General features: G+C 47.3%; 1 protein-coding gene across 3 annotated transcripts in view; it reads left to right on the plus strand.

Moving 5' to 3' along the window:
* Positions 1 to 353: 353 nt before the first annotated feature.
* Positions 354 to 24357, plus strand: part of GGTA1 (glycoprotein alpha-galactosyltransferase 1 (inactive)) — a 31360-nt gene continuing 7356 nt past the window's right edge. The window contains exons 1-5 of one of the 3 annotated variants that reach the window (XM_079707039.1): positions 354 to 425; positions 10238 to 10326; positions 16483 to 16518; positions 18267 to 18332; positions 19035 to 19127. In XM_079707039.1, coding sequence (XP_079563165.1) covers positions 10247 to 10326; positions 16483 to 16518; positions 18267 to 18332; positions 19035 to 19127 — 275 coding nt within the window. In that variant the 5' untranslated portion in view covers positions 354 to 425; positions 10238 to 10246. Of the gene's footprint in view, positions 426 to 10237; positions 10327 to 16482; positions 16519 to 18266; positions 18333 to 19025; positions 19128 to 24357 lie in introns of all 3 variants that reach the window. The other 2 variants (XM_079707041.1, XM_079707040.1) reach the window with 2 other exon arrangements.

The following is a 24357-nucleotide window of genomic DNA, read 5'->3' on the forward strand; positions in this document are numbered from 1 at the left end:
TGGGTTCAGAACGGTTCTCATTTTCGCCCAGGAGTGGGTGACGCAGGTGGCCTGTACGTCTCTCCCAAGGGTGGTGGCCTTCCCTCCTCCAACACCAGCCCTAGTTTGGACCTGTAGTTTCGCTTGGTGAGGGAGGCCGGGCCGTTCCCGGGCCCAGAGAGGAACGTCTCTGCCTTGGCATGCAGCTCTGAGTCAACAGGCCTGATAAACGGCCCACTTCCCAGGGCCAGCAAGGAACAAAGCCCTGACTGCTGCTGCGGGATCCGTCTGCCCCCCTCTTCCTGAAACAGCTGTTTATTCTTTTGACAGGAGTTGGAACGGAGCACCTTCCCTTCCTCCCAGCCCGGCCTCCTTCTGCAGAACGGAGCTCAATAGAACTTTGTTGTTTTGCCTTTTACGCTGGGGGGAGAGAAGCAGACGATGAGGTACGTGACATGTTGAAATGATTTACCTCTGCCTTGTCGGGGTCACTGGGGGTTTTGTGAGCCGGCTGCGGCGTGCATGCCCCTGGGGGAGGAACCCAGCTCTCCCCCTAACTGCTTGCTGGTCCCCTCGGTAGTTCTAGAAGAAGACAGAGTTCTCCTCTCCCCGGCGTCGGATCAAGAAGTGGGTGCTGGTGGGATGCTGGTCCAGTCCCTGTTAGTTTGCTGCCCCTGGCAGGACCTCACAGGGCGTGACTGCAGCCTGGGGTTTTCTGTGCAGGACTCAAAGTGCCATTGCAGGGGCAGGAGGGCGAGTCTTGGGGCCCAGGACCTGTGTTGCGGGTGGATGCAGAGCCCTCTCAGGGCAGCGCCGACCCTTCGTTTACCTCCCCTTATTTCTCTTGGAAAAACTCTTGCACACTGATCTCTGGGCCAGGCAGCAAGGAAAAGCTGGCTGGATCCAGGCTTCAGATTTCCTGAAGGGGATTCAAGAAAGGGCACTACAAGACGTCCCTCCGAGAACAGGTTGTTCCATCTGTGATGGCTGGAGCGACAGCTAGTTGTATATTTAGTCTGAAGCTTGTCTCTTATTTTCCTCCGTCTGTGTTTACTTTGACCCTTATAATGAAAAACATAACTGGAAACAGCCCTCCATGCACGAATTGTAACATGTTTCTTCCAACAGGGAGCATTTCCCCATAATGCCCACTAATTTAGAGAGGTTTTAGGATAAAGCAGCATTCTCCCTCCTCACCCCCAGCACCAACCCCCTGCCAAGAGCTGGGCCTGGGAGGCAGAGGGTCTGCTTTTCAAACACACCACCCACCTTGTGGGTGAGCCCAGTGATCTCAGCCTTTGCTAAAGCTCAGTTTCCTCAGCTAAAAGCCGCTGCGCTGACCAGGATCAGGGATGAACAGGATGGAGTGAGTGCAGAAGGTTCCCACACCAGGCACACAGGAGGCACCTGGAAATGGCAGAGGAGTTGAGCCAGTGCTCACCAGCTGGTCCAAGGAGAAGCTAGCCGCTCAGTGAGTCTAGCCTGTGATTAGCTGGCTTTGGGTCAATTGCTAAGTGGTAATCATGAAAGGCAAAATGAGAGGATGTCGCAAAGAGACATGGGTGGTTAGTCCATGGGTAAGCCTGCATGTTTACTGAGAACAAAAGAGTTAAAAGGGTGGGCACTGGAGGCCAACTCTCTGGACCTGAATCCTGGCTCCACCACTTTATGCTGTGTGGCATTGGGCAAGTCACTTAACCTTTCCGAGCCTCCATGTTCATATCCGTAAAATGAGGATGATACTAGAATGACTTCACAGGGTCGTAGTGAGGCTTACCTGAGAGATTACTGGTAAAGCATTTAGCCCGGGGCCTGGCCTGGTTCAGTTGGGGGGCATCCAAGTGTTGCAGGGCCAGAAGCTTATTCAATTTTCAGGGTCCGCTTTAAGAAAAAGAATGCAAAGTTGCAAGTATAATATTAGGGTGGAAGTGAACGCAGTCGTCCCTCGGGGTATCCACAGGGGATTGGTTCCAGGACCTCACAGATACCAAAATCTGAAGATGCTCAAGTCCCTTACGTAAAACGGCATAGTATTTGCATATAACCTACACACATCCTCCTGTTTACTTTAAATCACCTGGAGATCACTTACAATACCGAGTATGATGTAAATGCTATGTAAATAGTTGCATGTACGCAGCAAATTCAAGTTTTGCTTTTTGGAACTTCCTGGAATTTTTTGTTTTTTAACATTTTTGATCCGTGGTTAGTTGAATCCGTGGATGTGAAACCCATGGTTATGGAAAACTATTTAGAATGTGAGGAGACATCCCAACAAATAACAAAAATTGACAAATACTCTACATAGGACAAAATCCAGAAAACATCCTAATAAAATGTGAAAGTAATATAAAAATGATCAGTATTACTCAGCTGTCTGATGCACCTGTCATATTTTGGCTGCATACTCCTGGATTGCCTCTTTGTCTGCTGATTTTGTAGTGTCATTTTTAATAGAGGCAAAAGGAAGACAAATCAGTTTTGCCTCTAGCATGGTTAGTCAATGGTTGCTTTTCATAACTGCGAGTTTAGAAGTTTCTTTCAGCTTTACAACTTGTTATCGGTGATGCCACGGCTGTGAATCTTTTGGCAGTTTCCTGCTCAGGTGGCTCCAGCCAGATCTCTGAAGAACTCAGCTCTTCGATCCTGGATGGCGGGAGGGGGGTGTGGGTACCAGGTGGCTGTGAGGTCTGGATCACTGGGACCCCTGAGCAGGGAGCAGAACAGCAGCTAGTTCAGCTCCTTCTGTTGTGGGTCTAAGTGGGAGGCTCCTGGGAGCTCAGCAAGGCCTACCTGGAGCAGGTTGTTACTGGGACCCAGGCAGGTCTGCAGGGAGTGGGGTCAGGATTCAGGCCCCACCTGCAGCCCTGGGACAGGCACCCAGGCTGGAGTGATTCCCCCAGGCAGGAGCAGCGCCTTGCCTCGGAGCAGCATTTGGGCCTTCCCCACTCTCCACCCCAATGGGAGAGCAGGCCCAGTCTTGCCCGGGGTCCTGACTCAGAGGTTTCATAAGCTTCTGGATTAGTTGGCCTGTGGGCTCAACATGAGTTGGTTGGCCATCCTCTCTCTTTTTTTTTTTTTTTTTTTTTTTTTGCGGTAGGCGGGCCTCTCACTGTTGTGGCCTCTCCCCTTGCGGAGCACAGGCTCCGGACGCGCAGGCTCAGCGGCCATGGCTCACGGGCCCAGCCGCTCTGCGGCATGTGGGATCCTCCCAGACCGGGGCACGAACCCGTGTCCCCTGCATCGGCAGGCGGACTCTCAACCACTGCGCCACCAGGGAAGCCCCCATCCTCTCTCTTGATCATCACTTCCAGGAATCTGCGTGCCATTGCAGCAAAACGAGCTCCATGTGGCTGAGTGAACTTGTCCTCATAAAATGAGACTTCCAGCCCTGTGGCTGATTTCTCATCCAGGTCCTAGGTCAATCAGGAAAGCCTGTCATGGAAAGTTAAGTCCACAGGACTTGTTTCAAGGCTGGGGAGACTGAGGCCAGAGGAACCCGTGACCCTGGTTCCCAAAGCCGCTCTGTGTGGGAGCTGGGGTGATGTTTGAGCCGCCACTTCCTTCCCTGCCCATGGTGAGCCATGGGGGCAAAGGCCATGCGCAGCGGGACCCCGAGCTGGGGGGCGGTGGGGAGCCGAGCTGACTGTCACAGCAGTCACAGCGTGGCCTGGAGGGCTCTCCCTTGACTCTTCTGTGTGGTGCTGCCCTGGAGGGCCAAGACTCCTCTCAGAGGGAACCACAGCTCTGCCCTCAGAGCCACGCATTTCTGAATCTCTCCCCTGAGAAAGCATCATCCTTTTACCACTGCCATTGGTGGAGCATTTACTGACCACCAGGCACAATGTGCTGTGTAAACATGTCTCCTTTTGTCCTTTCAAGAACCCTAGAGGAGGGTGTTTGAAGCTCCATCTTGTCTATGTAAATAGAGGCTCAGAGCCAGAGAACTTGCCCGGGGTTGTGCATATAGGGCTGCACATTCGCCGGCCTAATTTCTGCCTGGAATGCTGGATCTAAGTGTTACAATGGAGGATGTGGAAGGTGAAAGATTAGGAGTTTTGTGCAGGGTGACTAATACCCAGTCAGCTCCTGAGCCCTCTCCCCACCCCCTTAGCTGCTTTGTTTTGTTTGCAGCACTTGTGGGTTCCAGGGGCAGGGGGAAGAATCACGGGCAGAGAGGAAGATTCTTCAGCCTGCAGGAAGGTTTGGTTTCCTCTGCCACTGCTGTTCCCATTCTCTCCCAAGATAATGGCTTTTCCAGGGCTTCTGAGCGCTCTGTGATTCAGCTGAGATGCTCACCTTTTCCCCTGACATGGGATGGAGAAAACAAGGGCCACTAGAAATCCTTTCAGAGAGGAATTCTGTTTGGAAGGAATAAATACCTTGACTTAGATCAGTTGGGGTGAAACTATGAGATTCTCTGAAGTCGTGGGTGTGTGTATCATTCTGTGTGGAAGAATTAATTTATGGGCCACATGGAAACATCCGACACGCCAGGCAAACAGAAGCGGAAGAGGAGGCGGGGGGTGGGGAGGGGGTGAGGACGGCGGAGGAACGACAGGCTCGCAGCGTGACCCTGCCTTGCGAAATGCACCCAGGTTTTTAGCACAGTCTGCACCTGTTGCAGGAGTGGGGACGGTTTCCTGTGGAAACCGTTGCAGGGACTGAGTTCTGGGAGGGGCCCAGGAGCAGCCCGTGTCGGTGTTGGGATGGATTCAGAGGGAAATCGCAAACACCATGACAAGAGGGCCTGGGAGATGCTGGGAGGGCTCAGGTGGAACTGGGCCTGGCTGGGCTCACATGATCCTCTGAGGGGTGGGGTGCAGGTGACTCAGCTAGTTACACTCTCCCATATAAGGCAGGGTGTTAGTACTCTGTAGGTCCTAATTCTGTGCTCAACCCCTTAAATGGGATATTTGTGGGGGTTTTTTGGTTTTTTTTTTTTTTTTTTTTTTTTTTTTGCGGTATGCGGGCCTCTCACTGTTGTGGCCTCTCCCGGGCCCAGCCGCTCCGCAGCATGTGGGATCTTCCTGGACCAGGGCACGAACCCGTGTCCCCTGCATCGGCAAGCGGACTCTCAACCACTGCGCCACCAGGGAAGCCCTAAATGGGATATTTGGAAGCAACCCCAACTTTCCTACTTGGTGGGTAAGAGAGTCAACCACGAATCTTCAGAATGACACAGTTTTGAAAATTCTGAGAGACAAACACATCAGCGAAGGGCTTTTAGGCTGCATTGGCTGCCAAATGCCTCATTTTATCCAGAGAGAAAAATAAAAGTGTTTTAAAAGACCCGCTGGCCACCCTGCCAACCCTTCTGTCCCCAGAGACTTGGGTTCCAGATTCCAGGAAGCGTGTATACACCCGTTTCCAGTGCTTTGCTAAAGGATGTGAGATTGGCTCCTTTGCACAGCTTCCAACTGTAAGTTTCCAACAAGAGTGATGCCTGGCCACAGCAAAAAGTAAGCAGAGTCAAGTCATTTATAGAGTCCAAAAAGAAATGGGCTTCAAGAGTTGCCTCTGAGGCTAATTTCTGAAATTAAAAAATCAAACAGCTGCATCTGGAGAGGGGATTAGGGGGTGTGTCTGATTTTATATCAGGCTCTCCCTGACGTAAGCGTCAATGTTCTCTACCGTGAGAGCTTGCGCGCTTCTCTATTTAATGTTTCTTACACCAGGAGAAAATTTGCGTTTGATCCTCAGCAGGTGGGGTTGATCAAGCTTCGGATGGCCTGGGCTTGATCAAAGAAAATCAAAGTCGCCTGGCATTGCCAAGGAGCTCTTAATCAGGCTGCAGCACAGAACAGATGGATAAACTTTTAGAGTCCCTAATTTGCATCCGTTTGCACTTTATTGTTTAACATGTTCTTATTCCAAAACCCTTATTCTTTTCTCTCAAATATGCTTTGAGCTCTTGCTAACTACCAGGCACTGTGCTATCTTCATTGGATCCTCCCAACAGCCTGTTTTATGGATACCAGTAATAAGAACTAGCATTGTTTGAGCATTTATATGGTGCCAGGCACAATGCTAAATATTTTATGGATGCCAACTCTTACAGTCATCACCATTTTTAACCCCATTTTAGAGACGAGGAAACCCACCTAAATGTGATCCGTTACAGGTCCACCATCCCTTTTCTGAATCCCTAGGGCCAGATATGTTGGAATTCAGAATTTTTTAGATGCAGAGTATTTATCATATTATGTAATGCACCCAGTGCAGCAGCAGCAAGCACATAACAAAATACATCAATATTTATGCAAAGAAACATTTAAACAGTCTCACTAAGTGGGATAAAGTTTATAAATAGCCTCATGTCAGTTAGGGCCTAGGTGCCAATTGAATTATAAACAGGCTTTTGGTTTTCAGAGCTTGGAGTTGGGTGAGGGTCTGAAAAGATGCTTACATGTTCGGAGTTACCCATTTTCGTGTGTCTCAAATCCCCGCCTCATTCCCAAGCTCCTGTGTTCTATCACCATCCACACTTCTCTGGGAGTGAAGACAGTGGCAGAGAGAGATGGCCACAGTCTCAATCCAGATCTGTTTGCTTCCACACCCAGGCCTTTCCTTGCACTCAATGCTAATGCTGTTGACATAGAAATCAAGTGGCTTTTTCCAACAGCGGGGCCGAGTTGCATGCAGCCCTCTGCATTTTGTAACTTTGCTGTGGGCCCTGGGCTGTCTGTGCCAGCTCACGAGGTATTCACAGGGAAGAAGCTTGAGACCGAGGTTTCCCTGTGGCCCAGCAGGCTCATATTCTCACGGTCTCTGGAACACCACCGATCACAGTTGTATCTGAAAACTGGAGGTTGAGTTATGACCTTGAGTTCAGCCCTGGCTTTTCCATTTCCAAACAGAACGCACCTTCTAAGCAAGAAGGAATAGAGTGTCATGGCTGATCCCATACTTTTTCTTCTTTTTTTTTTTTTTTGTGGTGTGCGGGCCTCTCACTGTTGTGGCCTCTCCCATTGCGGAGCACAGGCTCCGGACACGCAAGCTCAGCAGCCATGGCTCACGGGCCCAGCTGCTCTGCAGCATGTGGGATCTTCCCGGACCGGGGCACGAACCCGTGTCCCCTACATCGGCAGGCGGACTCTCAACCACTGCGCCACCAGGGAAGCCCCTTTTTCTTCTTTAACTGGATTTAATAATAAAGGTGATGGAGCATGTGAGATCCAAGCCGGGAATCATCTCAGAACGTTCTTTGAAAAGAATTGGAGAATAACCTGTCCCCTGAAAGGACACATCTCAGTGCCATTCTCATTTTATTTCATGTGCTCACCAGACATTTATTGACAGCCCCCTCTGCTGTCTGTGGGGCACTGGGGATTCAGGGTTGAATAAGAAGACATCCTTCCTGGGACTTGCCTGGCAGTCCAGTGTTTAAGATTCCATGCTTCCAGTGCAGGGGACATGGGTTCCATCCCTAGTCAGGGAACTAAGATCCCACATGCCACGTGGTGTGGCCAAAAAAAAAAAAAAAGAAGAAGACATCCTTTTGGCCCTCAGGAAGCTCAAACGAACGATTAGGGGAGACAGAGCCAAATGTGGACGTTACCACATGAGCCGCCTCCCGAGGTGATGTGTACAGCAACGTCAAGAAAGTGATGGGGAGCTGGAGGAGAGAAAGGGGGCTTCGCTGGTGGTCAGGGTGGAGTGGGAAGTGGCTTCACAGAGGCGATGACATTGGCTCCCACGTGTCCACGCTTGTGTTTTCTCCACCTCCTGGTCCTCCTTCTCGCCCCCTCCTCTATCCTACCTCTAAGTGTCGGCATCTTCAAGCTTCAGCCCAGGGCCCTCCTTCCTTTTTTTCTCTCTACATTCTCTCCTTGGTAATCGAATTCATTCCCTTCATGTTAAATACTGTCCTGGGTCCGTGGACAGCTCCTCCAACTGCACAGCCCGCCCACATCTCTCCCATGAACTTCAGACTCGGAAGTCCACTTGCCTACCTGTCTCCATTCAGGTGTTCACACACTCCTCGAAAGACATACATCCAAAAGGCAATTCATGATCATTATCCTCCAAGCCTGTTCCTCCTCCAACCCACTGGAGGAAATGCTACAACCCACCTGCTTAAGCAGAAACCTTGTTTCTTCCCTCATCCCTGATGACTAAATTACCAGCCAAATCCTATCAATTCTGTCTCCAAAGTATATTTTGAATGAAGCCGCCCTTTGGGGCAGGCCACCTCCTCTTTGTGGCCATTAAAATAGTCTGCCCTCGTCCTCTTATCTGTTCTGCATACCCAGCGCCCAGATGGGTCTCTCTGAATGAAGTTGGATGAAGTGATTCTTCAGCTTCAGATGCTTTGGTGGGTCCCCACCCACTTGCCATGCCTTTCCAGGCTCTGACTGCCCCTGCCCACCCTCTGACTGCCTCCTACCACCACCCCACCCTCGTTCCAGCCGCTCAGGTGGGACAGCGTCACTATTTTTTTCTTGTCCAGGTTTTTTGCTTTTGTGTTATTCCAAACACAAGAAGCTTTTTCTCGGTCAGCCTGGTATAGATGCTGTTTCCGAAATATTCTCACCCTTTCTCATGGCACTTTTCATCCTTTTCCATCCTATCTTCATCCCGTGGGAAGCTTTAAAATCACCTCCCCAGTGAGGCCTTCCCCGACCACCCAAATTAAGGTACTTCCCAAACCGTCATTCCACACCCATCACCCCTTCCCCCTTCAATCACAATTTCATGCAGCAGTCAAGAAATATTTATATACCTACTGTGTGTCGATTATGTGGGTGTGGTGGAGAAAAGCTGGCTGGGAAGTGGTTGAGTCTAGATTGTAAAGGACCAGGGTGTTTTCCCCTCTGAGGATGGGCATATAGGCAGTATATCAAGGGCAGCAGAGCTCAGGAATGGATAGTTCCCCAAAATCACAGGCCAAGAGGTGGGGCGATCTGAGTCAGAGGCAGCTGGCATCCATGGGAAACATTAGCTAGACCCTCACTCTAGAAAAATGGTACAGATGAACTTATTTGCAAAGCAGAAATAGAGTCACAGATGTAGGGAATAAACTTATGGTTACCAACGGCGTAAGGGGGGATGGGATGAAGTGGGAGATTGGGATTGACATGTATACACTACTATGTATAAAATAGATCACTAATGAGAACCTACTATATAGCACAGGGAACTCTACTCGATGCTCTGTGGTGACCTAAATGGGAAGGAAATCCAAAAAAGAGGGGATATATGTATACAGATAACTGATTCACTTTGCTGTACAGCAGAACCTAACACATCATTGTAAAGCAACTCTACTACAATAAAAATAAGTAAGTAGGGGCCTCCCTGGTGGCGCAGTGGTTGAGAGTCCGCCTGCCGATGCAGGGGATACGGGTTCGTGCCCCGGTCTGGGAGGATCCCATATGCCGCGGAGCGGCTGGGCCCGTGAGCCATGGCTGCTGAGCCTGCGCATCCGGAGCCTGTGCTCCGCAACGGGAGAGGCCACAACAGTGAGAGGCCCGCATACCACAAAAAAAAAAAAAAAATAAGTAAGTAAATAAATAAATAAACAAACAACCCCCCACTCTCCCACGTCCATGGTGAACCTTGTGATCAATCAGGATACTTTCCCTCTGAGCCTAAAAGTGGCCTTAGTGTCCTTCCCAACCCAAGCAGCCCCGTCAATTCATTGAACTGGCTAATTTGCCAACACAGGCCTATGCAGTTTAAGGTAGAATAGGGCTTCCCTGGTGGCGCAGTGGTTGAGAGTCCGCCTGCCAATGCAGGGGACACGGGTTCGTGCCCCAGTCTGGGAGGATCCCACATGCCGCGGAGCGGCTGGGCCCGTGAGCCATGGCTGCTGAGCCTGCGCGTCCGGAGCCTGTGCTCCGCAAGGGGAGAGGCCACAACAGTGAGAGGCCTGCCTACCGCAAAAAAAAAAAAAAAAGGTAGAATATGCTCCTTAGCTCTCATTAAATATTCATCAACTTTTCCTTTTAGAAAGGATATGGGTAGAAGCATTTCTTAAAAACCATATCCCGGGACTTCCCTGGTGGTCCAGTGGTTGAGACTTCGCCTTCCAGTGCAGGGGGTGCAGGTTCGATCCCTGGTCGGGGAGCTAAGATCCCACATGCCTCACAGCCAAAAACCCAAAACATAGAACAGAAACAATATTCTAACAAATTCAATAAAGACTTAAAAAAAAAAAGGTCCACATCAAAAAAATCTTTAAAAAAAAAAAAAACAACCATATCCCATTCTCAATATTTAATCTATTTTTCCCCCTCTTCTTTTCTTTTCCCAGGAGAAAATAATGAATGTCAAAGGAAAAGTGATTCTGTCAATGCTGGTTGTCTCAACTGTAATTGTTGTGTTTTGGGAATATATCAACAGGTAATTATGAAACATGATAAAGCGATGTTAATGAAAGTCTCCTCTAATCTCCAGGTATCAGCCAAGTCAGCAGGTTGAATTAAAATTAGGATTAACTGACACCATAAAGAAGGGATTCCATCCTTCCTGTATCCCTGAGCCCTAGACTGTCTTTAAAATCATTAGATCCTTTTTTTTTCTTTTTTTTAAAGATTTATTTATTTTATCTTTGGCTGCGCTGGGTCTTCGTTGCTGTGCACGGGCTTTCTCTAATTGCGGCAAGCAGGGGCTACTCTTCGTTGTGGTGTGCGGGCTTCTCATTGCGGTGGCTTCTCTTGTTGCGGAGCACGGGCTCTAGGCGCGCGGGCTTCAGCAGTTGTGGCACGCGAGCTTAGTTGCTCTGCAGCGTGTGGGATCTTCCCCAACCAGGGCTTGAACCCATGTCCCCTGCATTGGCAGGCAGATTCCTAACCACTGTGCCACCAGGGAAGCCCAAAATCATAAGATCTTCATGCACCTTCTAAGTAATTAATTATCTTCCTTCCTGCCATGTTCCTAATGTCTTGATTTTTATACCTTTGCGGTTCTGGGTAGGCTAGAGCCAGAAAGAGTAAGGTCATATTAAGACCAAAATGTCATATTAAATTATTTATATGACCAGATATGGAAATTACCTTAAGAAATTTCAGACAGGAATTCCACGAGAAATCCACCCTGATTTTTGCAGTCCTAAAATATTTGCAAAGTTTAAAGGAACAACTCAAGCTTGTTGATTTTGGTGCAAAATACACTCTGAATTGCTGGTGATTCATTTGTGCCTGGCAAAACTGTGGGGTATTTTGTCTTTCTTTTAACCCTGGAAAGCAAAATGAATTAAATATTTCTGAGTTTTCAAGTTCATCCGTGGATTCACCCCAAATATTTGAGCTGCTTCTTTGTTTTTGGAAACTACCAATGCCTCGGAGATTCCAGCTGCAGAGGCCTCTGACAGAAAGGAATCTCCGCAAGTGGCTACAAAAATGCACGATGGTTTTGACTTAAGAGGCATTGGTACAGCTCAGCCTTTCTTTCAAAAAGGCCACCTTAGGGCTTCCCTGGTGGCGCAGTGGTTGAGAATCTGCCTGCCAGTGCAGGGACACGGGTTCGGGCCCTGGTCTGGGAAGATCCCACATGCCGCAGAGCAACTAAGCCCATGAGCCACAACTACTGAGCCTGCACATCTGGAGCTTGTGCCCCGTGACAAGAGAGGCCGCGACAGTGAGAGGCCCGCACGCTGCGATGAAGAGTGGCCCCCGCTCGCCGTAACCAGAGAAAGCCCTCGCGCAGAAACGAAGACCCAACACAGCCAAAAATAAAATAAATTAAAAAAAAAAAAAAAAAAAAGGCCATCTTACAATTCTGGGCCAGGAGAGCTGTCTCGTCACCACTGATATTTTCATGGTGAAGTGTCTTAGAAGCCTCCCAAGTTCAAGATGATGGCCTGGATGAACATTAGAATGTCTCTTTCAATTCTTAAATTCTAAGATTTGATGAGCCAGCCGGACAATCTTGGCCACTTATAAAGGAACTGCACCTTCAGGTACATCAGTAGAAGGAGGATTCTCTAGGCTCCAGAGCTGTTATTCCCTGGGGTGCTGCATAGATCTCACGGCTTCTGGAGTGTTATCCTGTTTCATTCCGAACAACTCATTTTAAGAAAAACAAGACAAGCTAGAGAGTGACCCTGTTGAAGTGGTCTATAAACCAGGTCTTTTGAATTGAAACTGTGGGTACTTCGTCCAAAGAAAAGATGACTCAGTGTTGGATGCAGGGACCCTGGGGCTTCCTTAGATACTTGAGGGCTGAGGAAATATCCTCGCTGGAGTCTGGAGCTAGGCTGCCTGGGGCTGGTCCTGTGCCACCACTTACCTGCTCTGTGACTTTGGGTAAGTTACTCAGCCACTCTGTTCCTCAGTTTCCCTATCTTTAAAAATAGGAGAACAAACGTATGGTTACCGGGGGGAAGGGTGGGGGGAGGGATAGTTAGGGAGTTTGGGATTGACGTGTACACACTGCTGTATTTAAAATGGATAACCAACAAGGACCTACTGTATAGCACAGGGAACTCTGCTCGATATTATGTAACAACCTAAATGGACAAAGAATTTGTAAAAGAATAGATACACGTATATATATAACTGAATCACTGTGCTGTACACCTGAAACTCTCACAACATTGTTAATCAACTATACTCCAATATAAAATAATAAGTTAAAAAAAAAAAGAAATGACCGATGAATAGGAGGCTGTTCTCCCTGTCTTAGTGAGTGTATTTGTGGAGCAGACCAGTTTGCATACCTGTAAAAGCTTTAGTAAACCTGGATTATTTTTTTTTTTAATGGGCATAACAGTAGTACCTGCTTCATAGGGTTGGTGGATTAAATAAGTTATTGTGTATAAAGCGCTTAGGGCAACACACTCAGTAAATGCTAGCTGCTATCACCATTATCATCATCATCATTACCGCCATCCTCATCATCTGCTCAGAGGGGAGAAGAGGACAGGGGATTTTGGCAAATAACAGAAGGAAGAGCTCTAGCAGTTGGAAGAATCCAGCGGAAGAGCAAGCACCCTTTGGGTTCCTCCCCTGAATTGAGTTGCTTGTGTCGGTAACCTTCAAGCTCTGAGCGCTTGGTTGGATAACCTTGGTGTTGTGAATTGCAGCCAGAGTCATACTTCCATATTTTGGGTACTTCACAAAATTAAATTATGGGATCCAAAGGCCCAAATGTGCATCTTGGCACTGGCCTCTCATAAAGAGGGTTATTTTGCAGTGCTGGGCACACTGTTCTCTGCACAGTAACTGGAGTAGGTTCTGGCTGCTCTTCAGGGCCATAGTCTGGCACCCAGACTGCAGCCACATAATTCTTCAATGTGAGGAATCTATTTGAATGTCTGCAAGAGGTTTAAAAGGGAGCAGATTCTTTGCCACCCTGTGAATTGGCCATGTGATGATCTGAGGTGAGCTGAGGGCACTAACCTTAGACAGGTGGGCAGCACTGTAGCTAAAAAGGGTTGTAAAATAACTCAGTCGAACACATCAACTGATTAGGAAAGAGAACTATTGTCAGTAGAGCATCCTGAAAGAATGTTTGATTTGAGGCTGGATAAAAAAAAATTCTTAGAATTTTAGAGATGGAAGAAACTTTAAAAGTTATAATAAAGTAATGATAGTGAGGGTGATTTTGATGATAGCAGCTACTAGTTATTGAGTATTTGCAGGTGCCAGGAACTGCACTGTACATTCCCTCCAGTTCTTAAAATAGGCCTGCAAGTAAGTATTAGTCAGCATTTCCAGATGAGGAACACTGAGTCTCCACAATGTTAAATGTGAATGTTCAAGGTCACATTTTCAGGAAGATTTAGGTCCGGGGCTGTCTGGTTGCAGCCCATTCTCGACCCACGATTACAACCCTTCCTTTAGTTGAGAGTTCCCATTTTTCAAGTGACAAAATGGAGACCAAATAGGTGAAGTGACTTAACAGTGAATTTCTGTCCAAGTTCTAACTGGAACTCAGATCTGATTCATCGTCTGGGGCTCCTTCTTGAGCTGGTTGTTCATGCCGAGTGCTGTGAGGGATACAGTGTGAGCCAAGGAGAATTCCTACCCTCAAGGGGTTATGCTCTGGATGGAGCAAACAGACGTACACACCAATAAACCAAAAATGCAGGACTTCCCTGGTGGTACAGTGGTTAAGAATCCACCTGCAAATGCAGGGGACACGGGTTCGATCCCTGGTCCGGGAAGATCCCACATGCCATGGAGCAACTAAGCCTGTGCACCACAACTACTGAGCCTGTGCTCCAGAGCCCGTGAGCCACAACTACTGAGCCCACGTGCAATAAGTACTGAAGTCCGCGCGCCTAGAGCCTGTGCTCCACAGCAAGAGAAGCCACCGCAACGAGAAGCCCATGCAACGCGACAAAGAGTAGCCCCTTCTCGACGCAACTAGAGAAAGCCCGTGCACAGCAACAAAGACCCAACACAACGATAAATAAATAAATAAATAAATTTAAGTCAAAGTTAGAAAATCAAACCAAAAGCCTAGATAAAGTTAAATTAAAAAAAAAAATAGCCAACAATGCGAAGTGGAGGAAGGACATCAGAGGGGAGAGAAAAGGGACCAGGAGAGTTCAAGAAGGCAAAGATTATGTTTGGCTTAGAGAGGGATCTATTTTTTTTGCCTTCATGTACAAATATTTATTGAGCACCTACTGTGTGCCAGGCACTGTGCTAAGATCATACCAAGGAAGGCACGGAAGAGGTGGCATTTGAGCTGTGCCTTGAAGGATGAATATGTGTCAAATGCCATACACTGCAGCGTGGGTGTTGCTGTGACCTGAGATGTCGAAGGCTTCTGGGAGAGGAGGGTGCAAAGGGCAAGATGGCAAATTAAAATGTTGGGACAAGGTGGTGAATCTGAATCTACAGATTGACGCCCTGAGTGCTAGGTGAGGGTCTGAGTGCTGAGTTGCAGCGGGTCCGCCCCCTCCTGTCCCCTCTCCCTTCCTCCTCTTGTAGGGCGTGGAGTCAGATTCCCCAGGTTCAAATCCTGTTTCTTCTCCTAGCAGTAGGACCTTGAACAAAACCACTTAATGTGTCGGTGCCTCTGAGGAAGAACAGAATCTCCTTCACTGATTGTTGTGAGGATTTAATGAGCTAATACATGTCAGTTGCTTAGAACAGTCCCTGGCCAAGTATTAGCTATTATGAATATTGTCAGATCGATAAACAGATTTAGAAACAAGGGATGTTAGAGCTTGGTCCACAAGTATTGAGCTCAGAGGGGAAACTATAAGTGGAAAGAGAGCATGCATTTTACTCCTACCAGGAGATGCGGACTCCCAGCAGGGGCAGGAGGCAGAGTCTGAAACAAATATTAGTCATTTATTTTTTTCAGAGATGAGGGCAGCTGGGGCCAGAAAGGCGCTGAGCCAGGGCAGGTGCCTGAGCCCAGGTCCAGAACTCTTTCTACCAGGCTCTCTCCTTTTTATTCACAGGGAGGAGAAGTGAGCAAGTAAGGTTTAGCCATTGGGCACAGCTTCCGTGCACAAAACAATGGAGGAATCTAGTACTACAAGTCCTGTCCCTTTACCCCCAAAATGTCTCTCAAGTCAGTGCACTCCTCTCCCTCCATCTCCCTGGCTGCCTTGACCTGGGCCTGGACCACTGCCAGCACCTCATGACTAGTCACCCATATCTACTCTCACAAGGCCTACAGATAGGACCCTATTCGTCTCCTGCCTAAAATTCTTCAAGGGCAAAATCCCCAGCAGGCCCCAGCGAGGGGACCTCTGGCTACTTCTCTGTTTATTTCCTTGCACATTTAAGTGCCTCCTTCCTTTCTCAGGGCCTCTGCATATTTTTGTCTCTGTTAGGGACACTCTTCCCACTTCCTCTTGCCCTGGACTCCTATTTATCCTTCAGAACTCAGCTAAAACATTATCCCCTCCTCTGGGAAGCCTTCCAGGTCTTCCTGTTAAGTGCTCCTGGTTACTTATGCTTTTTTTTTTTTCTGCTCTCCCCACTAGCTTGTCTGTATCCCAAGGACGCATAGGGACTGTGTCTGTCTCAGTCAATACCATATCCCCAGCACTTGGCATGTAACACACTGTCAGCAAGTATTTTTTGAATGAAGGGAGGTGGTCCCCTAGAGGAGTCATACAGTCGCTGGTCCAGTCTTGTAGGTGCCTTCAGATGGTCTCACTGCCTTCGTTAGCTAAAGAAATGCCCTTTGAGGCTGCTCTGTAGAAGGCTCTGAGCTGGTGGTATGCTGACTCTGCAGTCGTTGGTTTTAAGATAATCCTGGGTGATTCCTGAGCAGGTGGCAGGAGGGGACCTGTCTGTGGAGCCTCTCCCTCAGCAAGGCCACCCTGGACAATGGAGAGCTACCATCTTTTTTTTTTTTTTTTTAACTGAGATTTGAGATTCTCCAGAGACCTTCTTCCCACCCCTTGTTCTGAGTAATCCAGAAGTGCCTGAAGTCCCTTGATATCATTGGTTCTATCTCAAAGGAAGGTGGAAACCTGGGAGTAGACAAAACCCAAGCTCTCACCTCAGCCCAGGGCTTCAATGATAATGGTTTTCTCCAAATTAAAAGTAACATGATATGTTTTTATTTCTCATTTGCTTTTAGCCCAGAAGCCTCTTTGTTCTGGATAAACCAGTCAAAGTAAGTGCTTTGAATTCTAGATATCTATGGGATGCCTCCCATGTCCACTCTGGCACCCCTACAGTCCATTCTTAACATGGCAGGTGGTGATGCAGCTCTGGTCACAGATGGAGGGGAGGGGTCGCAGGGGTCTGGCCTGTACTCCTCCAGCCCCCTAGTCTTGCCTTTATAGAACCGTGACTCTTGTTTTGTCCTTGCTTCTCATCAACTATCTATCTCTTTAAGTAGTGTTGTCTGGAGGACATTCCTGCCTTGCTCTTAAAAATAATCAGGGTAGATATTGTCCATTATGCAGCCCACTACATGTTGTATAAAGACCCCTGCAAGAAATTTTGTTGAGACAAAGGATCAGGAAAAAAGTTTGGGTTTCCCAGTGAACTAGTGTGTGTAGGAGGAGGAGGAGGAGGATGATGATGGTGATGATTGGCAGTTAGGACTCTGAAAGCCTTCATTTTTCTGTCTTTGTCTTGGTTGCCAAGAAGCTCAGAGCAAAGTGTTGTGCTTAGCTTAACTTGCACTTTCCTCGGCCTTCATTTCTGATATAATTTCTCCCCTGGTGTTAAATCCTGGCTTTTGTGCTTACATGCCATGGGATCTTGGCAGTTTGCTCAAACCCACTCAACCAATATCTCAGCCATAAAATAAAAATAAAGGTAAAACTTTTATTCTCACAGAGTGGCTGAGATGACCCAAGTCATGTGAAAACACCTACCTGAGTGACTAAAATATTCCTCTGTTTCCTTTTGTTTTTGTTTGGTTTGTTTAGTTTTGTCTTCATTCTTGTATTGTTTCCCTATTTATTGTAACCATTCCTTCTTTTTCTTTTTTTTAATTTTGGAAAATTTATTCATTTTATGCAAGTGGGAAAAAGAAAAGTAACCGTACCTTCTTAATCATAAACCATCTCAAGCACTTCTTGAAAGTAAATGGGCTTTAAAATAGGTTTCTTATTGTTTATACCCATTCATGCCTCACCACCTTACTTGTCCAACCGAAGAGCATTGTATCCCCTGGCTTCCCCCTCTTTTCCCTCCTCTGGAAGGTGCCCACCTTGGAGAGACTCTTACCATGAATGTGGACACTTCAGCATGTGCATGGTGAAAGTGGTTCTGATTACAGATTGCTGAGCTTCTTTCTGGTTTAGAGACCCTCAGATTTCCTGAGTCTGTCACTGCTGACCTTTGTAGCAACTCAAATTCTCCTCATTTAGCAAAAGAGATCATTCTTGGAAACGTGCACTGTTTTTTTGAAAGATGCCGACTTGCTACAGTAATTTTCAACTTAGAAAGCTCTTTTACGTATGCTACTTTGTTTAGTCCTCAAAGCCACCTTCATGGTAGATTTATTATTGTTGTTGTTATTATTAGCATCTAACTTTTCAGAGGAGAAAATCAAGCTTCAGAGAGGGAAAATGTACGATCACAGTCACACAACTAGTAAGTGGCAGATCCAGGACCCAGAGTTATGTATTAGTTACCTCCACATCTTGTCATTCTTCTCTCCTTCTCTCCCTGCTAGGGCTCCCTGGATAAACTGAGCGCCAGGGGACGCCCAAGGGAGGGGAGATCCAGGGAGTGTCAGGTCCATCCTCTCTCATTCAGCTAGAGCTGTGTCGCTTCGGTTCATTTTATGAATTAGTGATTTAAAAAAATTTTTTTAAGTGACCTGCCATAAAAAGAGTTTGGAAACCCCCCAGTTTGGGACTGCCTCATTTTCTAAAAACGTTTGTCATCTTTTTCACTTCTTAGAAACCCAGAAGTTGGTGACAGCAGCATTCAGAAGGGCTGGTGGTTTCCAAGCTGGTTTAACAATGGGTAAGGCGGTCAGACGATGGTCTGTTTATCCACCCGACACTATAGAGTCCAAATAAAATCGTTTCATATGGGGATATTTGTATATGTAGAGCTGATTCACTTTGTCATACAGCAGAAACTTAACACACCATTGTAAAGCAATTAACACTCCAATAAAGATGTTAAAAAAAATTAAAGACAAAAAAAACAAACAAACATGGTTTCACAGCCATAAACTCAGTCACTTGTCTTTCTGGCCTATTGGAAGCACCCAAGGACTCTATTTCATGGTTGGGGCTGGGACATTAAGTTTGGTTTTCATGTTTTTATTTTTTCCCATTTAACTTGAGGATGAGTGAAATTCAGGCTAAAGTTGGGATTGCAGGAAAGACTGTCATACTCTAAAACGTTTTCATGAGGACGGTTTTATGAAGTTTCCCTCCCCCTGAAATAACCTGATGGTTGTTGGGTCATTAAATTGCTAACTGTGCTGACCTGGGAGGATAATAAGAAAGGTGAGTACTGCACCTTTGCATCAAAAGTACGTCTTTATGAATAAACGTTTAGTATCATGAACCTTTCTCCAGACATTCACTTGGTGCACATGTTCTCTGCCTTGGCACCCATTTTTGCAGGATCCTCACTCACCTTCCTGCCTTCCTCAGCTTGTTTTCCCTCCCTGCCTTCCTCAGCTTGTTTTCCCTTTGTATGTAGGACCCACAGTTACCACGAAGAAGAAGAAGACATAGACAAAGCAAAGGAACAAAGAAAGGAGGACGAAGAAGAGCTTCAGCTCTTGGACTGGTTTAATCCACAGTAAGAAAAGAAGCATCGCCCCAAGTACAGTAAATCCATAGCTCAGCAGTGGTGGGGGGCTGCATAGGCAACAGTGCCGTGGAGAGTGTTCCTGACTGAGGAGACAGAGTCTTAGCATCTATTAGACCTTGAAAACAGATTAGATGAGAAACTGAGAGGCTGGATATTTTGACTTAAATGCTTGAGCAACAACTACAGTGATTCTGACAGCAGTTAGCCAGTGGCAGCAAATGAATCACAAAATACTGGGGCTGGAAGTGTTCTTACAGGCCACGGGGTGTTGTGGAAAGCCACAGAATCTAGAGTCAGAGCAAGAAAATTCTGTGATTCGGTTAACTCATCTGTAAAATGGCAGTGATGACCCAGAATCTCATAGGGCCATGCACGCATTCTTTAACATACAACAAATATTTATCAAACACCTATGATATGCTAGCTGGTGTTTTTCAGACTACTGGTCACTACCCATTAATGTGTTCAGAAATTAGCTGAATGGGTTAAAAACAACTTTTAAAAAAATTGAAATCAAATAGAAAATCAGAAGGTATCACATGAAGTAAGCATAGGTATTGTTTAGTGGAATTTTTGCTTCCGTATATATGTGTATGTGCATATGTGTTTGTGACAGAAGATGTATTTCTCACTATGAGTCATGGTCAAAAATTCTGTACTAGACATTGTGTTAGGCACAGGAGACAGTAGAAATCAATCAGTATGGTTATATTCAAGAAGTTCACTGTCCTGTAGGGGCACTAGGTGTGCAACTAATATTTGCCATGATTAGTAAGGAGGTGTGATCAACCTGACTTAGAAGGATGCGGTTTGGGGGTAAGGAGGTAGGAGCTGTCTGGGATGACCGTGAGGCCTGAGAGACTGGTGGGTGGTGGTGCCATTGACCAGGAAAGGGTCTGTTAGTGGTGGTGGGGGCGTGAGGGGCGATGAGCTCAACTGGGGATGTATGTGGATTCAGGTACTTGTGGGGCATCTGGACAGAGATTCACAGGGTGCCTGTCTTGGTCATTCAGGCTGCTATAACAAAATACCATAGACTGGATGGCTTATAAACAACAAAAATATTTTTTGTACAGTTCTGAAGGCTGGGAAGTCCAAGATCAAGGCCCCAGAAGATGTGGTGTCTGATGAGGACCCACTTCCTAATGTATACACGGTCATGTTCTCACTGTTTTCTCACGTGGTAGAAGGGAAGAGGGAACTCTCTGGGGTCTCTTTTCTAAGGGCACTAATTCCATTCATGAGGATTCCACCCTCATGACCTAATCACCTCCCTAAGGCCCCACCCGCTAATACCATCATGTATGGGATTAGGTTTCAACACATGAATTTTGGGGGGACACAACAGTCAAGTCTATAGCAGTGCCCATAAGTGTGGCAGAAGATACGTAGTAGAGATGTAGGAAGAGGAGCCATCAGAGTACAGGTGGCAATGGGATCTGCAGGCCTGGATGAGGCCACCAGGTGGATGTCTGACATCAGCCTTTACAGGGCCAGTGGAGGAAGAGAAGTCTGAGAAGGAGCAGGAGTGGCTGTAGAGGTAGGAGGAGGATCAGGGGAGAGTAGTGTCTATTCCAGCATGAGGGGGCTTGGGCTCTGGAAAGACTGAACATGTTCTGGCAAGTTCTCTTATTGTTTTGGGATAAGGGATCCATGTCAGTGTGAAAGGATGGGGGATTTTGGCCTCCCATGTGTCATTTGAAGAGCTGGACAATGACATAGGGTAGCCATCTATGAGATGCTAAACCATTCCTGGAAATGTAAGAATATGGAGGCACTGTAGCTTTGACAAGCTCCTTAGATGTGTGTGTGTGGGGGGGTGATGAGACACCCCCGCCCCCATGCCCCGCGCCAAGGGTCAGCTAGATGAGCTAGAGATGGTCGCCAAGCTCCCTTCAAAGGAGGGCGGCACACTTTTACTGTGGCACTTGTGCTTTGCTGAGTGGGACTTGGAAGGCGGGGCCGGGGCTGAATTACTGGGGTCAGAGAAGAGGAACAGCTCACAGCCACCAGCTGTCACTCTCTCCACTCTCCCCCACGCACCGCTCAGTTTCTCCTCCAAACAACTGGCGAACAGATATTTAAAGAATATTGATTTGTAGTGACACCAAATCTAAGCCTTCTCAGGAACTAAAGTATATTTCTTGCATAACTGAATGAAAGATGAACAATTGAATAAACAAATATATTTATAGAAATGTATCCTTTTCTGTAAACTGTCTGAAACATCTTAGTATACTGTGTATACATTTTTACATCAATCTCACTTACTCTCTGTATCATCACATCCTCTTAATTTTCCTCATACTTCTCCCACCTCCCTTCTCAGTCTCCTTAACTGGGGCCTCTCCCTCTTCCCAGCCATCAAATATTAGTTTCTGGAGGTTGAGTCCAGTATCCCCATCTCTTTTCTTTATACCATCTTCCAATGTGCTCTCACCCATTTCCATGGCATCAGACACCATCCATGGGAGAAGGACACCCACATTTATATCTTTAGTCCAAAGGTTTTCCCTGATCCCCTGCTTGTGTCTGACTGCCTGCCCGACACCTCTGTGCGTCTCACGTGACCCAGGTGGAGTTCTTGATCCTACCTCACCCTCATTCTTCTCATTCCCCATCTCAAGCCAGAGTCCAGGAGACCTCTCTGATTCCTCCTTCATCCGCTCCTTCATCCATCCCACAGTCTAATTCATTTACATGTTCTGTTAACTCTTCCCTGCAGATTCTTCCCACATCATCTCCTTCTCGCCATCCCACAGCCACCACCCTTGTTCATGTCACCATCAGCTCTTGGCTACGTGCTGCTGCCTGGAAGGAGTCCAGTAAATAACACGTTGTATGCATTCCACACCTGTTTTGAACTGCTGCATGATTCATAGAACTTTAACGCTTCCTCTTCCCCATCCTTGGGGACCACAACGTACCCATACATAAGTACACAGAATGTAAAAGCTACCAATTACCTAGCTAGGTGTGTGTTTGGGTTATGCAGGCCCTTTTATTTTGTGGGAAACCTTTAGCCTGTACTGGTGGAACCCCACAAGCTGAAGGAACACAGTGGGTGCCCTGCTTGGAAAGAAGGCATTTGGGCAGTTTCCCATCTTTCCTGGTACTTTTTCCTCCTTTTAGAGCCCCATCTTGGTAACCTTGGACATCTTTTGCTCTTACACATGTGTGGTTTGCCTGCTGTCACTTGTCTTTTTTTTTTTTTCAGGGTGGGGTGGGGTGGCTGTCTGAGCAGAGGTTCATCCAGGAAGCTGATCTCGATCATCTTCCCACACCCCATCTTCCTCCCCACGGCCTGCGTTTTCAGCCTGTCATCTGGCTTCCTAGTCAGGGTCGCTGACATGTTGGAATTGCCAGTGGAATTTAATAATTAACAGCTGGGAAATAGAACATTTTAATTTTTAATGAAACGTTAATTTTAATATTACTGCTTTTTTTTTTTCTTGCTCAAAGGACTCTTCCCAGCCAAGTAAACAAACTGGACACTGGTGTCCTGACTCAGTCTTTCTAGAAGGTGTAGACTGAGTGGTCGTGCAGTGGAGGAGCATGTGGTAGACCACCTGTCAGGACTGTGAGACTCTCAAGGGGTAGGACAAGTCTCATTCCTCTGACCTCCGTGCTCAGCTCTGGGCCTGGCACAGAGCAGAGACTTAGCAGATGTGCGTGGTGGGGCTGAGGGCCCTGGTCTGGCCCCTCCTGTTGATGAAATGGCGAAAGATGTAGTTCCCTTCTCCTTCTCGCCTACCCCCGCTTTCTTTATTTGTGAAACGGGTGAGGACAGCACCCGCTCTAGAAGGTAGTTGTGAGGATTCAGTGAGAGAATGAAAGTCAAGGACAGCCCCTGTACCCAGAAGTATTAAATAAGAATACCGGCCTTTCCTCCTTTTTCTCTTCCTCTTTTTCTTCCTTTTCTTAAAAATGATATTACCGGCTTGCCAAATGTTCAGCTCACGCATGGCTGCATGGCTTAGCTGATGGCCTGGGACAGAACTGCTGAGAGATCCTTGACAGGCAATGGATGAGGTGACAACGCATGGGAGGGTTTTTTGTTTTTTTTTGTTTTTTTTTTTTGCGGTACACAGTCCTCTCACTGTTGTGGCCTCTCCCGTTGTGGAGCACAGGCTCCAGACGTGCAGGCCCAGCAGCCATGGCTCACGGGACCAGCCGCTCCGTGGCATGTGGGATCCTCCCGGACCGGGGCACGAACCCGCATCCCCTGCATCGGCAGGCGGACTCTCAACCACTGCGCCACTAGGGAAGCCCTGCATGGGAGGGTTTATGTTCAGAAACATTGGTTATAGAAGGATAAGTCGTGTGTGTGTGTGTGTGTGTGTGTGTGTGTGTGTGTGTGTGTGTTGGTTTGAAATCCAGTCATTCAACAAAGCTGGGAGTTTTATGTGACTAAAAGCATCACATAGGCTTCTAAAAACAAAAAACCTCATCATTTCTCATTCTGCACTGATAAAAAATGCTGAAGTAGTAAGTTGAGTGGAAATGACTGACAAACCTGTGTTTTAACCCCAGTTCATCAGCCTAGCAAATAAATAATCAATATAAGAAGCAATAGGTACAGTGGTTCAGAGCACAGACTACAGAGTCAGGTTATCTGGGTTCAAATCCCAGCTTGGCTTCTTACTAGCTGTGTGACCTCAGACAAGTTATTTAACTGCTCCGTGCTGCAGTTTCCTCATTGATAAAATGGGACTCAAAATAGCACCTACCTCTGAAGGGTGAAGCCCTTGGTACTGTGCCTGGTTCCATAGGAAGTGTCCAGTGTGTGTTCGTTACATCATTAGCTGTTTGGCCTTGGACATGTTAACAAGCCTCTCTGAGCCTTGGTTTTCTTATCTGTACAATGAACATAATACATGGCAGGGCTTTTGCAAGGACTACATGAGAAAGTGTATGTGAAAGTATCCCACACAGGTTGGTGCAGAGTCCAAAATAGCTTCTTTCATGATGGAAGGAAACCAAGAGCAGCTCTCCCTGTGCAGCCATGCAGCCATGCAGCTGTCTTACCCGGGGTGGGAGGGCAGAGCTGGGGTGGGGTTTGAGACTCCAGACAAGGTGAGGAGGGCCGCGAGAGCAGCCTGGCAGTGTCCCTCCCCATCTCTGGAGGAGATTCACTGTGTGGGGAAGAAGGAAGCAGCCCTGAAGCTGAAGCAGGGCACAGGGCAGGGGTGGGAGGGCTGAGTCAGCTCCAGAATAG

This window comes from Hyperoodon ampullatus (genome assembly GCF_949752795.1).
Source record: "Hyperoodon ampullatus genome assembly, chromosome: 6".
NCBI lineage: Eukaryota > Metazoa > Chordata > Mammalia > Artiodactyla > Ziphiidae > Hyperoodon > Hyperoodon ampullatus.